General features: G+C 37.3%; 1 protein-coding gene across 1 annotated transcript in view; it reads right to left on the bottom strand.

Annotated features, from left to right (window-relative positions):
• EYS (eyes shut homolog) overlaps positions 1 to 17,351 on the bottom strand; it is an 856,207-nt gene that overhangs the window by 207,723 nt on the left and 631,133 nt on the right. Inside the window, exon 35 of the mRNA XM_040553008.1 lies at positions 5,302 to 5,531. Coding sequence (XP_040408942.1) covers positions 5,302 to 5,531 — 230 coding nt within the window. The remainder of the gene's footprint in view (positions 1 to 5,301; positions 5,532 to 17,351) is intronic.

A 17,351-nucleotide genomic window follows, 5' to 3' on the forward strand; every position in this document is an offset into this window, starting at 1 on the left:
GAGGAAGAAAGTCAAAAGGCTGCAAGATGGAAAGGCAGATAGAGCTTCCTGTTAAACTTTGTTTCCCGTGTGAACATTTGGGAGTTGTTCTGGCCATGAGAATCCTCTGATCCATCGATCAGCTCATTAAACTTGCCTGGCCCAGGTTATCAGAGTGAACTCATCACTTTGTTAAGTGATAGCTGGATGTTCCACCTACATCACTGGAAATGGTAATTGGAGTACATAAAATCAGATTTTGATCCATTACATTTACAGATAAGATAAAATAAATAGATAGAAAATTTTAGTTTCTATGTGAAATACTACTTTTCAATTGCAATTTGAATTCTGATAAAATCTCTTACTACAAAGTCGAAATCATGAAGGTGACAAAAAGCTTTGTGTTGTTTGCTCCCCCACTGTATCACCACGTGATTACTTACAGATGCAAAGCAGAAAAATACTAAGTATTGTTATCAAGTTATACTTTACAAGGTTTGTGTAGTCCTGTATTCAAAGTGCAAGGTTATATTCATGAGTGAAAGCGCTGAGCGCATTAAAGCTAATTAGATAACTCCTTTTTGCATTGCTCACAAAAACAGTACATCTGTTGAATTTTATTATATTAAATAAACTGTATGGGGAAGGCTAGCCAATTCCTACACACAACATGCTTTTAAGGCAACTAGAGTATCAATGCAATATACAACACACTATGTTATTTAACTTCTGTCTAAATTCTGTTTTTTTCTATTCTACTTTGCTCTTAATTTTTAAAGTCATACTCTAAAAAGCTTTCCAAAGATGAAGTTAAAACTCATGTTGTCATTTGATCTTACTGTTTTTTTTTGTTGGTTTTACATACACAAATAAATGTGTTTTGCACTAAATCAATAGATATAAGTTTAGACATTGGCTCTGGTTTATGGCATCAAATTAATTATATGCAGTTCACAGAATCACAGAACAGGTGAGGATGGAACAGACCTCTGGCGGTCATCCAGATCAAACCCTCCTGCGCAAGCAGGGCCACCTGGAGCAGGCTGCCCAGGACCATGCTCAGATGACTTTTGAAGTCCTTCAGGTGGGAGACTCCAAAACCTCGCTGGGAAACATGTTTTAGTAGTCAGAGTTGGTACATGTCCTTGAGCACATTATCTTTTTCTGCCCACAGAGTCCTTCAGGTTTAGGAATCATTTTGAGGGAGGAGAAAATGGGTAAAACAGCAATTAAATTCTGGAAAAAAGAGAGGCTATGGGGTAACAACATTGTGTTTTTCTTGCTGGGTACCTCAGACTGAGACCTGAATGTAGAGAGAAAAGCAAGCATGAAGAACTGCCCTTCCTCACACACACTTCTGTATATGATTTCCATTTCCTCATTTTTTTTTTTTATGTTGCAAATAGTTAAAGATTTGTTTAAAACCCCATATACACAGTATAAACATTATTGAGGAGATCAGTAGATCTACAACCTACTACAGATATGAGATTCTGTGCTACTAAATATGATTGAAATCATTGCCTCATAGAACCTGGACCAACTACATTTATTTTCAAAAACAAAGAAAAAAAAAGTCTGACTTCAGCGATATTAGTCAACAATGCAAGTCAGAAATGTTAAGTTATGAAAAAATTACAGAAGAGCTGCTAGTAAAATAAATCTTTACTGTTTAAGGTTGTATTACCATTATTACTCAATAAATCAGGTATTCAACAAGTGTGTCTCAGGGAATAAATGCAGCAAAATCTCAAGGTTGGACCGGTAAAAGATAAATGCCTTTAACTGCCTCCCACTTTGCTCCTGGGTTTGCAGCTTCGCCAAAGGAGTTGACCTTTAAGTAATGTACAGCACATACACAGGCAAAATATCAAATTAAACAGATGATTTCCTGGTTTTAACATACGACATTTAAATATTCTTTGATTGAACAATTTATAAAACTTTTACAGAATACTAAAAAAATTTGGAGACTTTAAAAATGTTAATCATATAATTAGCAGTCAGAGACATACTTTCTTTGCGCATGCAAGACAGTGATATTCTAAACCTACCACTATGAACTTTACCGTAATAGACAACCATCTGCCGTCATGTCAGAACAGAAACATTATGCTTCTTTCACTCGTGTGTAGGGAAATCACGATGAAGCAGATAAAACAGCTTAGCTAATAAAGAGTTGTTTCATGGAGGAAAGAACATACACATTGCATATTAAAGTCAAAGCTTATTTATCCAGAAAGAAAAAGAAAAGTGTAGATTATACTATTTAGCCATGACGTCTGGGGTTATCCTTCACTGTATTCCCTATTTACGCAATCCTTTCTTTCTTTTGCATGACTACTCAGTAATAAAGATTAATTTACACTGGTGGCAAATTTTCTACACTGCATTTTAAATTAGAGTTTTTAAAATAAGCCTTGTAGCAACTTCTCATTTCCAGGCAACTTTGGTAAGTTACAGTTAAAAAAAAAAAAAAAAAAAAAGGAAAATATTGAAAGTAGTATTAAAGGGAACTGAGGCTTCAGATGGTTTCACACGTATGCTTTAGACTAAATACTCACTTTCTGTACTTTGGCATATATCCAGAAACGATATCTTCAATTTCACTTTAGCAAATACACTGATTCATATACATTATTTTCTGTTTTCTTAGAAAAATGGAAATACATTTCTACTTTTTAAAATTGCCATTTAAGCATATTACAGATTTCAGAAGTATCTGATTAAGCAGAGTAAAAACACTACAAGAAACCTGGCTTATACCTAATGTACCCATAATGATGCTTCTGACTTCAACATATTTCTCACAAGGGCAGAACTAGCTGCTGTAGTTTATTCGTTAAGGAGCAACCTAATAGGAAAAGGCAATATTGCATATAACGTAACACTACCAAATTGAACCATGTAAGTGAGATAATGACATTCACTTGCTTTCACTCTAGGAGATGGTCTCATATGCCATCAGAAATATACAGTTTCTTCCGAGAAATGAAGTGATGCATCTTAAACCAGATATAAGATAAACAAATGCACGGGTTCTAATGCAGCCAAGATATCTACACATGGTCTTGTATGTAAAATCCTGTATGTAAGGTGCCTTTTTGACTGTTACTATGCCACATGAGTACATATTCTCCTTCCGGATTTTAGGTAATGATAGACACAAGGTAGATCACTAGAAGGATTAGTATGTATGAAATACACATGCATAAACTATAGCATTATTGAAACACTTGGACACGGCTATGGCTACGGAGTCAAAAGACAATTTCCTTGACTGGAACTAAGTTTCTGGATTGCATTCCTGATTGTTTATTTTCTCCCTTTTCTACAGTAAATAATTACAAAAGGATCACTGGATACCCTTATGTTCTACAATAATGAGTTCTTCCCACACTTTTTGAAGAACTGGACCCTCACCGTCAAAGCATTATAATGACAGGACTGGGCATTTTCTCATCTCATTTACACTAAATTATCAGTCTTGTAGAAACCTTAGGACTAAATAAAATCACATTATGCTACAGTTGCTTTTCAGCCACTAAACAGAGAATACATCAAGTCTGATCCTGATCTATACAAGCACACAACGTGGCAGCACCTGATGCCTCGGGGAGCTGCCAATAAGCCTGTCACACACCGCAGCCCGGGCTGACCCAGGACTGCCAAGCACGAGGCAGGGAGCTATTCAGTGTATTGAAGGTGAGGCTGTGTACAGTAAAAGCAGACCTTTGTGAAAAGAGGAACTCCTTAATTTGTCTCCTCCATACAATGGGAAAAAAGAAGATAAATGCTCTTCTTTCAGTGCCAGAACTATTAAAACATATCCTTTGCAGAAAAATGGATCGCTGCTCAAATCTGTTCATCAAGCATGCCTGCAAGCTTCTGCAAAGCAAATGGCATCTCTTCCAAGTTTAGAAAAAAAGAGAAGATATCTCACAGAAACTAGACACTCAACCGTTAAAGGGTTATATGATTATATAGCTGAGGTTATATTCTCAAAAGGAGCTACCTGCTACATTTTTTTTTAAAGTTTGTATTCTGATTTTACCAAATGGAATAGCTACCACTGTGTCTAAAGTAGGATGCTTCGGTCCTAATCATCAGAGATTTAGTTACAACGGTAACATCTTGTGGTAGTCCTCTGCTTTTAATTTGCTCTTAAGGTAGTTGTATTGGGTTTACACTGCAGGTTTTTGAACTGTGTAGAAGATACTTACAGAATTCAGTTTTAACATTGATAAAGCTGAATATGGATGATTTAATATATTACAGAATTTGGAAAGCCTGAAAGGTGTAATATTCTCTGATATCTACAGCTACATACTGCAATTATTTTTCTGAGCTGACTGTCACTGGTTTTCATTTTTTTTTTCTCATATAGTGAGCGTACTACTTTCACACAGTAATACTAGGTGATATTAGTTCAGCTGTACTGTCTGGCAAGGGCATTTTTAACTCCAGTTGTCTGTATTTCATACCCAGGGAAGTTCATTAGGAGGATGTTACAGTTACATAATCACAATCTAGACATTTCTTACTTTTCCTGTACACCAGAGATGACATTTAATACTATGAGAATTATCCACTACCATTAATAACCCACTGTACTCAAAAGCTAAAACAGCTTCTGAAGACAGCTATAATATCTATCAAAAAAAAAACAAACCAACTTTCTGAAAAGTGGTAATGCAAAATAATTAGGATTACAAAAGAGAAAGCATAGCAGTTATTATCTAGTTCGTCTTATAGCCCTGATTTTTACAAGGAAACAAACATTGTCCAAAGATTTCATTTTATTTAAATTTTAATTAAATTATGTTCATTTGATTAATCTGTGCACTGTAAGGAGTAGTAATACAATTGAATTATAAATGTACTGCAGAGTAAAAAAAGTATTTTTCAACAAAGGATCAGGTACAGTGGCTAAAAGAGAACAATCTGTAGAAAATGAAAAATACCTTCTGAAGAAATATTTTCCTTATTTTCATAAATTAACTTTCTTCTTTTCCAGAAATACTAGGTTGCATGCCACGCATCAAAGCTGTGCATAATGTTTTGCACAAATAACAATTTTTTTTTTCGTTAACTCAAGTCTCCAACTCTTACTAATGTGCACAACTCTGATACCACCCATGTAACACTCCAAAAAAAATTACTCTAAATACCTCAACTAATCTACTTTGGAGTTACCACCACCAACTCAGATGGAAAGCAGAGAAACATGATCATCATTACCTCTTCCCCTTTTCTTGTTCCAAAGGAACATAAGACATGCATTTCACAAATAATATAGAAAGAATGAGCCACAACTACCTTTTTCGCAGAACCGACCAGTGAAGTGCAGTGGGCAGTCACACTGAAATGAGGTGGCCCCAGTAGGCAGAGAGATGGGATGACAGGTCCCTCCGCTGCGGCACAGACCCTCCTGGCACACAGATGGCAATTCGGGGGAACGTGGAGAGGGCACAACAGGCTCAGGCAATTCTGGCATATCGTAAGAAACCACAGGGAATGCTGTTGGCAGATGTGTAGGTACAGGAGTCCTGAAATGACAAAGACAAAATACCAAATTTGAAAACAAAACATCACAAGACCTGCTTTTGCCACCACACTTCAGCTTCATGTTAAAACAGTAAGTATTTGTTTTGAAATTCAGACTATATTTAAGAAAATGCGAGTGCATTAGTAAATCCCAAATCAAGCCCTTATCCTGAAAGTTAGCAAAAAGAAAATGATGGTATTTTTCCCTGTGTAGGAGAAAGAAATAACCTCCATACATATAGCACATTTTGTACAAGCTGTCATAATTCATTTTTGGTGGATGTCAACAGTGGAATGATAAGCAAATACAGACTTCTGTTATTAAATATTTTACTGCTTCAAGTTCCCAATTCCTGTAAAGCCATTCTAGAAGACAAGACTTCCATACAAGTAGATTAAGCATATATATACAGAAGAAAAGTGCCTTAGTGCAATACATTATCTTTTATATTTAGTTATAAATGACTATACATGAGAGGACAAGAGAGAGAAACAAAAAGAGAAATATTTTTCTTTTCACTTCCCCCCTCAAAATTTTAATGTTCAAGCTGACATTATCTTTCTCTTCTCAGTTTTTGAGCTCTCACATTAACTACTAGACCGATATGTTAAGCAGTTTCTTCCTTTTTAATTATTTCCTATCTCAGGGTTGTTATTTTTATTATCTCAAGGGCTAGAAATGAGTTAGCAATGCCACTTGTTTGTCCTAGTTATCAGCTTTGTTTATTACTGCTTTCTGTTTTCATCCAGAGCGCCAAACTTGTGGCTTACTAAAACCATTCAAATCTAAGGCTATTGATTTACTAATCGGAACAATTTATGTATGTGACATAAAATTACTATTATAAGGGCAAAGCAAAAAGAATCAAAGTCACAAGAAGGTTCATGGCTAATTAATATATGGTACCCAATATGCTTCCACAATTAAAAAAATAATCACTAAATTTTACATAAGAGACAGACGATCTTCCTTCATTTGATGAAGGTCAAGAGGTTCTGCTCTTTCCAGAACATAACTTGAATTTTCAGAGTTCATGTAAGTAATCTAATAAAATACCTTACTGTTCTTACTTCATTGGTAATTTTCAGATTTCTGAATATTTCTCTTATGTCTCAATGCTGCATCAAAAAAATCATATTAGAGAAAGGCAGACTAGGTTTAACTGAAATGGCAGTCACGTTTTGACCAAAAAAGAACATAGAGAATATACACTTCATACAATGATTTATAAGCATCACACTGGGATGTCAGCATTTCTGGGAATGTACTAAACATCAACAGTGAAATTCTTATTTATTTCGGTGAAAATGGTATTATAAACCTATCTATAATAATAATAATATCATATCTCAGCCATTGCTGCACACTTTGCTCTCTCCTTGTCACCCACTCTTGTATCAGCTAAATTTTCTGCTTCATCATCGTATTGTAGAAGTTGGGGTATGTCTTAAAAAGAAGTATTTGAAAGGGATGATGCAGTGGGTGTGACTGCAGAAGCAAGGTACATGGGGAGAGAGCAGTGTGATGGGACTTCAGACATCGTCTTCTTAAATCTTTCTTCCACATTTTTTACACATCCTGTTCAGTAACGACTACCCGAAAACTGATTTTAATAATTAACTTTTTGGAATTCATGTTTTATAAAGTGCTAACAAGCTTCATCATATCATAAAAGAATAGAATATAACATGTCTAATTACATATGGCATGTATAGAGCTCCTTATTGAAAAAACAGTTCTCTGAATCATCAATAGAGCACATGTAGAACCTGTACGAAGACAATGATATATGCTGCAAGGCAGGCAGGAAGGAAAGGCAGCTGGATGGAGAAAGGATAGAAATCACTCAGGACAAAGTAAATATCTAATAGGACTCAGAGAAAGGGACAGCAATTGAGAAAGGAGCGGAGCCCAGGGAATGAATAATAGGGGCACAAGGCTTACATGACAGTGTAGGAGAGATGTGCAGAGTGATGATACAGGAAACATTAGAAGGGGATACCGAAGCAGAGAGAAAGACTGCCATAGGTAGCTGGAGAGCAGCGAGATGCAGAACAGAAAAGGAGGCATTTGGGAAGCAAGGTCTGTTTATAATAAGGCCTTATATTGTATAAATACTGTCTTCTAAAGTGGGAACCCCTTGTGTTCTTCCAGGAGAAAGAAGGTAATCCCCAGGTGTAGCTCTGTGGGAAGTTCTGTTTCTGGCAATATATGATCCTTATGGATCTGCAGGGAAGGGGATGAGGGTCAGTAACTAACAGACAAAGCACTTCTAGCTATGGGATCCAAGCCTTCACGATGCCCTTCTTTGTACCTGTGCCAGCCCTAGCATCTCTCTCCTATTTTCTGCACATTCTTTTCCCTTCCAGCAACTGTCTTAAAGCTGAGGAATCCCTCCCATCCCTTACTGGTCCCTAAACATAATTAAGACAATAGCTTATTATACTATTCCCTATCGTTTGTGTTAAAATTTGGCTTACAGAGAGGTAAGAGTGACAGGTACAAAACTCTTTATCAAGTCTGACTGCTTCATTAACCTCTTGCCTACAAAAAGTAAGTATTCTGTATGATATTGCACAGAATCGACATGAATTCATATCAATGATAAACAAAATTTGATATAAATGGTAAAGAATATACATTGCCAAAATGAAAAATGACTTTGTGACTGCCTCTACCTTCTGTTTTCTACCGACCCTGTTTCACAAAATTCCAGAAGGATGTAAAACTGCATCTAAGTTTAGTCAGTTACATTTGCTTGACACAGCAATTCATCAGAACCAGAACTGCTTTTTATTAAAACTCTTTTCCAGTGCCCCACTCCATCAGTCATTCATGAACAGCACGAAAGGTTCTAGATATTTATAAAGTTTGTGGGATTTACAGACAGTAGAGTACCTTACTGCACTCAGAAACTTAATGGGACTTCATTAATACAAACAGGTAAAAGAATGTTGAAAAAAACTGAGTGAAGGATTGAAAACGAAAAGGAAAACTTTCAAATCACAAATGACATGTTTAAAGCATAAACAGAAAGCAGAGGACTAACTAGAATAGTTTCAGAAACACACAGTCATGCTACTTACAAAACATTTTATGGAGATTAAAAGGCTATGTTGGGTTATACTAAGTACAGTCAGCTCTAATACATCTTTATCTCCTACATAGATGCTGTAAATGTGAACTCAGATACCCAAAGACATTTGGTCATAAATTTCTCTTTAGCCACCTAACTATACTTTCATATCTTACTGCATTTTTTTAAGGAATGCCATCTTTATATTACACGCTTGGAAATTGTGTAGCACATAGAAGTCTCTGCTCCTTGCCATTATGTTCTATCAAAACAAAAACAGAAAGTAAGGTTATGAAGGAGGTTTGGTGATAGTTTTTCATTAAAAATAATTGAAAAAAAAAAAAAAAAAAGATGAGCAAGTGTTCAGAAATACCTTGAATAAAGAGTGACATAATGCAAAGCATAAGAAATCCAAACCACACACACTGGTTGTTAGGAATGAGGATACAGGGATTTCAAGGCGATTAAGTCATCTACTTTCTGTGACAGAAAAGCATCCAAAAAGATGGCAGATAACAGCAAGACTGAAAATAAATGCTAAAGAGATATCGGAGACTGGGGACTTGCTGATAAGAGGCTCAGAAATCTAAGAAAAATAAGTGATTTCCTGATTATTCCTATTTACGTTCACAGAATTACAATATTTCTATTTATACGAATACTATTACAACAAAGAAATTTCTGGGTTTATACCCATTCTCTTCTCCTAAGGGAAATAACTAACATGATCTGAATATGGGCCAGTCCATTAAGAGCAGCATTAAGGGTGTGCTGACATGTCTGTTATCTTCTACCAGCTAGCATAGCAAATTACAACTGCTGAGTGACCTGATGAGGTTACACAGAAGCGCAGCATGGCTGAGGGGTTGGAAGGGACCTCTGAAGATCATCCAGTCCAACCCCCCTGCTGAGCAGGATCACCTAGAGCACATTGCACAGGATGGCATCCAGGTGGGTTTGGGATATCTCCAGAGAAGGAGACTCCACAACCTCTCTGGGCAACCTGTTCCAGTGCTCTATCACTCTTACAGTAAAGTGCCCCCTCATATTGAACTGGAACCTCCTGTGCTTCAGTTTGTGCCCGTTGCCTCTTGTCCTCTCGCTGGGTACAACTGAAAAGAGACCAGCTCCATCCTCTCGACACCTTCCCCTCAGATATTTATACACACAACGATCAATTAAAAAATTAAATATATAATAATATATATAATATATATCTATGAATATGAATTAAAAAATAAATATATCACTTTCTCCCCCAAAATAAACTAAACGTTTGAGAAACTCTGAACTACCAGCAGGTTTACATAAAGAATCAGACATTTACAGGAGAATCATTTGGGGAGCTATTACTGGGAATTTGGGTTAATATTTCTGTTTGGAAAAAAATAAAAACACAGTAAAAACTAACTGAGACTCTGGGAAGAACACAGGCATAAACTTAAGCACTTACTACTAGCTATTAGAAAGACTATTGCTCTAATGGCATATAATCTATAGATGACCATTACAAAATTTACCTCTGAATTATGTCACTGCTATTGTCAGGGGTAAAATACCAAATGAGAGGGGTATCAACCTGAGTGTTGCAAGTCATGCTTTCTTGCATTGGAAGCAATGATTTCCAACTACAGAAGCTACTATTTCTCTCGAAAATAGAACCACGGGAGCATATTTTGAATGAAATTTTATGAGCACAAATAACGCAGACTAGCTTCATTTTTTGGTTGACATTCTAATCAGCAGAGAAGAAATAAAGAAAAGCTTCTTGGCAGGTTGATTTCTCCCTGGTTCATTTGCTAGTTTTTCTCAGGGTGTCAGCCCTTGCAGTGTTGTTCTGGATGTTTTGCTTCAAGATGGTGCCAGCCCTGCTTTTAGGCTCCCTGCAGCTCACTCTTTTACTGCAAAAGCAGAGCAGAGTTTGCCTGGGCTCGCCAATGAGGCAAACATCTGCAGCTGCACTCGCAATCCATTCAAGCTGCTGTGAATTAGTAATGACCTCGACTCAACACGGTTTAACTAAAACATTTATTTGAATAAAGAACCAGGAAGTATTTAAAGGAATTTAGTAATTGAGGTGTTAGAAGCTTTGACAATGTGCAATAAAAATAAATCAGGAAAAACTTGATTCACTGGTACTACAATACAAGGCCACAATTTTCTTTTTTTTTCTTCTTTTTTTTCTTTTTTTTTCTTTTTTCCCCTTAAATTTCCCAGCCTGTCGCTGCCTCTCAGGTCAATGATGCACACAAAGATCTTTGTAACTTGCTACAAGCATCAACACATTGTTTTTAGTCTTCAGTTGAGCTCAAACAGCTGAGTTTTAGAGGCCTCTAACCTTGTGTTTCATAGCTGAGTACATGTAAGTTTGAAATGCTTGTCTAAATATAGATGTTAGTGCATATTTTTTTTTTTAATATTACATTCTTCACCACTTCGGGAGATATACGATCACCTGAATAGCAGGACTATACTATAGCACTTAGGGATCATACTTAATGTTCTGTTGTTAAATGAAAAGCACACACAGACTGTTCTCCCCACTCCCCTGAGCTCTCATTCTCTTTTCAAAAAGGGGCTGAAGCTAAGAGTGCAAGGAGTTAGGGATGTTGTGGATGAAAATGTTAATAAAAATGTCACCTTGGGTTCTTGGCTTTGCTTCACTGTAAGCAGACTTTGAGATGTTACTGTGTACACCGACCATTTTAGGAAAACATGCCTCATATATGTGAACTGACAAAATAGGTGAACTTGTAAAACAGTTGAAGAATAGCCCAGATAATATTGTTGTTTCCCAAAATTAATATCCCTGTGTTCCAATCAAAGCAAGGAAATAAAGCCTTCATGTATTTTGTTATATGGATACTCCAGTAGCTTGCTATTTTGGAAACGTTTGTAGACTCTTGAAAATTGTGCAAACTGAAAATTGTGCTTATGAAAAAGTCCCTGAAGAAACAGTCTAAAAATTACAAAATCAGGAGCAGTTACAATGTTTAAAGGAAAAAAAGAGGCCTGACTAAACCCAGTGATTCTTAGGCTGGGATTATAAAGTATGCAAATTCCTCATTTCTGTCAGACTCTTGATTGTTACCTTGATTTCTTGTGTACAATTTTAACTTTATATAAACCATCAATCACATTTCCATTAAGGCCGTCTGTTATTTATTTTCATTTGCTACCTGCTATATTACCACTCATGATGCATTTCCAAGTAGTCTGAGCCTAACGACAAGATTAAAAGTATACCAGGCATAAAAATACTTCTTAACATTGTAAAGACAAAGACCTACAGTCTTTAGAAAAGATCAAAATGTCTCGTAAATAACCATACTTTGAATTCAAACAGCTGTCATTACTGGAAAATTAAAGGTAATTTATTTCATGTCACACTTACTGCAGTGGCAGGTATCAAATATATTGATTTACTAATTATCTATCAAATATGAAAAGACATGAAAAAGGGATCTGACAACAGATTATGGATCATAGGTTTTTAAGATCAGACTCACAGTTATTCACCAAAGTCTACTTCCCAACAGAAAAACCTGTAGCAAAAAACACCTAGAAGTATATCAGAACCTGGTACTCTACACAACAAACATTGGCCTAATTAGACAGACTTTTAATGGAAGCCTATCAATGAGTTAAATCAGTTATTGCTTAGGAAAGTCACATGGAATTGTTGCCCCGTATGTAGAACCCTTACCAGTATAAGCCCCCTGATGTCTGAGTGCTGTCCCGGCAGTGCAGGGGCTCAGCCTGCCCACGGCCTGAGCTGGGTTTTGCTGGTCCAGGCCCTCCACCAGTGGCTGCTGGAGCCTTGCTTTGGCTCCAGCTCTGGCAATGGCCCCGCTGGTGAGGGAGTGACACCAACTGGGAAGGAGCAGCCCTAGGCACCAATACGTGCTGGAGCCATCCAGCTGGAAAGCAGCTTGGCAGAAAACGAGCTGTGGGTCCTGGTGGACACCAAGCTGATCATGAGCCAGCTATGTGGCCTTGCGGCAAAAAAGGCTGACAGCCTCCTTGGCTACATTAGGAAGAACATCGCCAGTGAGACGAGGAAGGTGATCCTTCCCCTCTTCTCAGTGCTGGTGAGAGTGGTGTGTTCAATTCTACATTCCCCAGCAGAACAGAGACATAGACTGGACTTACTAGACCAAGTCCAGTGATGGGTCACTAAGACAATGAAGGGATGAGAGAGGTGGGACTGTTCAGCCTGGAGAAGAGAAAGCTCAGGGGGATCAATAATAAATAGCTGTGGTGGAGAGGTGGAGTAGATGATGCAGCCAGAGTCTTCTTAGTGGTGGCCACTAAGGAGATGGGGCAATGGACACAATTTGAAACACAAGAAATCCCACCTAAATGTAAGAAAAAACATTTCATTTTTTATTTATTCATTTAGTTTTAGCAAGGAAGATTTTAGCAGCTGTAAAATGGACTTCGAACTGAGACCTGCAAAGAGAGTAGACTTGTCCCCAAAGTAATTCATTATCAGGTTGATGGAAGCCACGTCTGCAGAAGCACTCTGACATTTTTCTATGAAGCAGGCTGATGAGACATGCAGTGGCATGGGAGTGCCAATGATATGATAACATCTCCACTGCCTGTATCTTCTGGTACTTATGCACTTAACATTTTATTACTGAAGTAATGGATTTAGCCTTATCTGATATGAGTGTGAGAAGAAAGTTTGTATTTTTAGCTTGTCAATAAAGTAATTTGTCCTGGGAAGCAATTGCTTTTATTTGCAATTTTCATTTTGGAGATGTGTGTACATGCCATTTTGGCTGGGCTGTGACAGAATATTATTGTAAGCAAATGTTTTAGATTTTGGAGCCAAAAGAAAGATTTTTCAAGGGCATTAGCATGCATGGTAGAATATAATTTCAAAACCCTACGAAACTGAAAACAACTGCACTTCAGAGAAATGTCAGCTTTAACAGGAATAAAAACCTAATACCTTGCATGTAATTTGCAAGAACGAACAAAACTTTTTACAGACTGTTTATTTCACTGTTCACAACCATGTCAAGAATATTACTTTAAATGACAGTTCACTGATTTCCATGAATCCAGAGAACAGTACAACTGCACACTCACCTTACTGGAGAAATCACTTAAATCGCTCATCACATTAAGGTGAGAAAACAATTTAAGAGATTACTTGAGAGGGATTATTTTTGTTCAGCAGTTTATATCTGAATCATATTTCCTCACCAATCTCAGCTTTTGTTTGATTTGGGAGCATTAGATGTCTGTTTTCCTGATAAAGTATGAAGAGAACTTATAATCAGGCATGTACCTTTGAAAAATTCAATTCTCAAGGTATGTTCCAGGCTATGAGCCCAGCTTTTCCCTCCTACCAGGCACAACATTTGGCAGCAGAACTCAGTGATACTGTAGTTACAGCTTTCCATTTAAAAATTCTCAGTTGGTATAACATCATTTGCAACTGCTTTTGCACACGCAGCATCTCATTTAACGGTGCAAACTCTTAGCAGTGCAAATAATATTTTTGATGTACAATGCAGCCAAGAACGTGAAAAGGCAATTAACTGACAGAGTGAAGTTTATGAAGGCTTGGTTTGCAAATCCAAAGAAAAAATCAAACTCCAGGATGCACAGTATGCATAGCATTGTCAGATACGGGAAGAAAAGTCAGGTATGGAAACCGGGATGGAAGAGGAGAAGAGAAAAAGGAAATACATGTACTCAGAGATACTCCCATACTGTTTGCTTTAAGGCATGTAGATTCCATAGGCCACAAAACAGATAAATATGTAAATTAATGTGACAGACAATTTGCAGCAACACTTTATGTTGAAACTGTAATATCAAAAACCTTCCTAAACAAGGTATTAAGTGAGTCTTCCTCAGATGAGGGAGACTTCCTTACACGATATTCGAAAAAAAAAAAAAAAAAAAAAAAAAAAAAAGAAAGTCCTAAGTTTAGGACATGACAAATACTATTTTTTCTAGAACTGAACTTCTGTACCAAATCCAATCCTTGTTCTTTCCCCTGGAACAATGTCAAGGCTTGCATGCAGAAGTGAGTATCGAATCTGTCAATTGCTCACAATGATCTTTGGTTTGGTTTGGTTTTGCTGTCTCGTAGCCTTCCTCATCCTCCTTTTTAAGCCCCTTTTGACTTTCTACCATCCAAACATTAAATTCAGAAAAAGGAGAGCAATCAAAACCACTCAGCACTAAGTGGACCAAGGTGCAAATCTCAAACTTTCTGAAATTTAAGCAAACCTTAAACCTGTCTGAACTTCAGCTTTGTGTTCTACATTCAGTCAATAGTCACAGTTAGAAAACCTTTTCCCAATTTCATCTCTTAGCTGCTGTTTAAAAAAAAACACAGCACTTAAAATGCCCAAATACGATATTTTTCTGTTGGTTTTTGCAACTTTTTTTTTCTTCTTCTTGAAAGTATTGCTTCTGAACAAGATAAATAGTTTCATCCCCTCTTCAATGCTTTTCTCAGTGGATCAGAAAATGTTATTTTTAACGTGGCACTGTACTTCTCCTTCTGAAGAGGCTCTGCAATTAGAATGTAACCTCTCTGTCCCAGTCCTAAATGGCTGAGTAAATTTTACAAGGTAAACTGAGTTCCCGTAACAGAGAAGCTGTGAGAGCTTTCTAGCATATCATAATTCCAGAACAGAATCACTACTGTTTATCAAAGCTTCTATCTAGCTTCAAGGGTTATACACTTTCTTCCAGCTCACTGATGCCACTGATAATCTAGACTCCAAAATGGAAGATCTACCTATGGCATACTACTGTTGCACGATGTATCTGTGAAGGATAAAGCTGAATCACATCTACATCCTGGATGTGCAAGTGATTTCTTATGTAATAATTTAACTCAGGGATGACCTCTGAATTGTAATTCTCAGAGCTGTAGTAGCCAAACCTTTGGTTTTTGCCTACAGTGAAGGTTCTCCAGATGCTTAGAGCCCTGCCTCACTGGGAAGAAAACAAGGTGTTTCAAAAGGTATATTAAAACATGATTGATACAGTGGAAAAAATCCAAGAGGAATATCTAACCATATGGATGGGGAACCATATTCAAACACTGTTCCTATTCAACCCAATTCGTTCAACCCAATGAACGCTCACTCCATGCAAGACAGAACAGCCCAAGGGACTGGTTTGGGGAGTATTTATAGCATTTCTGATAGTGGACTGTTAAGTTTATAACTCCATCAGGCCAAGGACACAACTGAGATCAAGTCCCTGATAAACTGGAACAGCCCTCTTATCATCGACCATCGACCATAGTAAGAAGGGAAAACGGGTATGTACCAAAGTCAGTTATATTTCTTCTAATAGATCTTGCCTCCTGTGAGATACACTTGTGAAGGACAAGTAGAGGCATTCTCAGATCCTAGCGGGAAGGAGGGGAACTCTCATGACAATCAAGGTGCTTCCAGAAATACACAGAAACTCGCACGTTGGTAGGCTGGAACTTCAGTGCACCCCAATTACTTTACAGACAAAATGCAGTTTTGAGAGTACATACTTTGTTTTGAGCTATTGTCACATGAGAATAGCTTAGGCATCTAAGTCATTTTCATAGATAGAGTCCTTAATCTCTTTGTGTATTAGTTTCCCCATGTGCTGACAATCATTCTTGCCTACATAATAGAACGAGGGGAGGCCTACATTGCTTTATAAATATCAATTAAGATTGCTGGCTAGAAAGTATTATGCTATTCAAAGAGTGTGTGACTGGAGAGGGATGGGAATATAAAAAGGCATTCTGTACCAAACTGCTGAAATTACCATGAAAGCTGGCCTAGACACAAGATGAGACAGGTATGTAGAAATTATTAGAACAGAATGAGTTAAAAATGCAGAGTACTATTATGTATTATTAAGCCTTTCTTCCAGATTTAATTTCTAATTATATCTTAATGGTGCTGAATGGCTGGCATGCATAAATACAAACATCATTTACTCATCAGTAACCTGGCATTTAATTAAAACATTGCTGCATTCCCATTCAGTGCATAAGGAAGAATAGTGTAAATATGACAGGTCAAAAATCCGCATGGTATTAACAGATAAAGTAAAAAAATACACTGTTGAAAAGCTTCCTAAATAGTATTTAACAATGTAACAGATCAGATATAAACAAAATTATAGTCCTTTATGTAGTATTTTCCTATGATGAAAACATGATTTTATATTTAGTAATGCATCTGTCACAGGTGAGAGAGTAAACAACAATCCACAGTGGATCTGGATATGGGGGCGTACTTAATAACTGATGAGATTAGGGCTTTTCCCCTACGTGATTATCTCACACACTCCCTTGCTCCCTTACTCCCCTCATCGCCACCACATTCATCAGGTCTCCATTTCCCTTCCCAGCAGCAAGGCTGCTGCTGACCTAGGAAGCTTAGATGGAAAGTCAGGTCATTTCGTGTTTAGCTGCTGCTTGCAGTTACTCGTCTTGAGTGGTTTTAGCCATGGTCTCTGTGCATCCCCTGGTATTCATCTCCATGCACCTCTGTGAACTTCAGGCTCTTCCCCACTTCCAGAATCTTTCCTCTATCCAGGATCTTCACCTCTTTCTTTCCTGGCCCTCTTCTTCTCTCCAAGACTACTTATTTTCAGGAACTTCAGCACTCTCCAGAACCATTTTCCCAATCATTTTTCCCAGCCTAGAGTCCCTCTGTGTATGTGTGATCAACTGCCTAATTGGTTCTTTTATCTCATGCCTCTTTATTAACT

Source organism: Cygnus olor, chromosome 3, assembly GCF_009769625.2.
Source record: "Cygnus olor isolate bCygOlo1 chromosome 3, bCygOlo1.pri.v2, whole genome shotgun sequence".
Classification (NCBI taxonomy): domain Eukaryota; kingdom Metazoa; phylum Chordata; class Aves; order Anseriformes; family Anatidae; genus Cygnus; species Cygnus olor.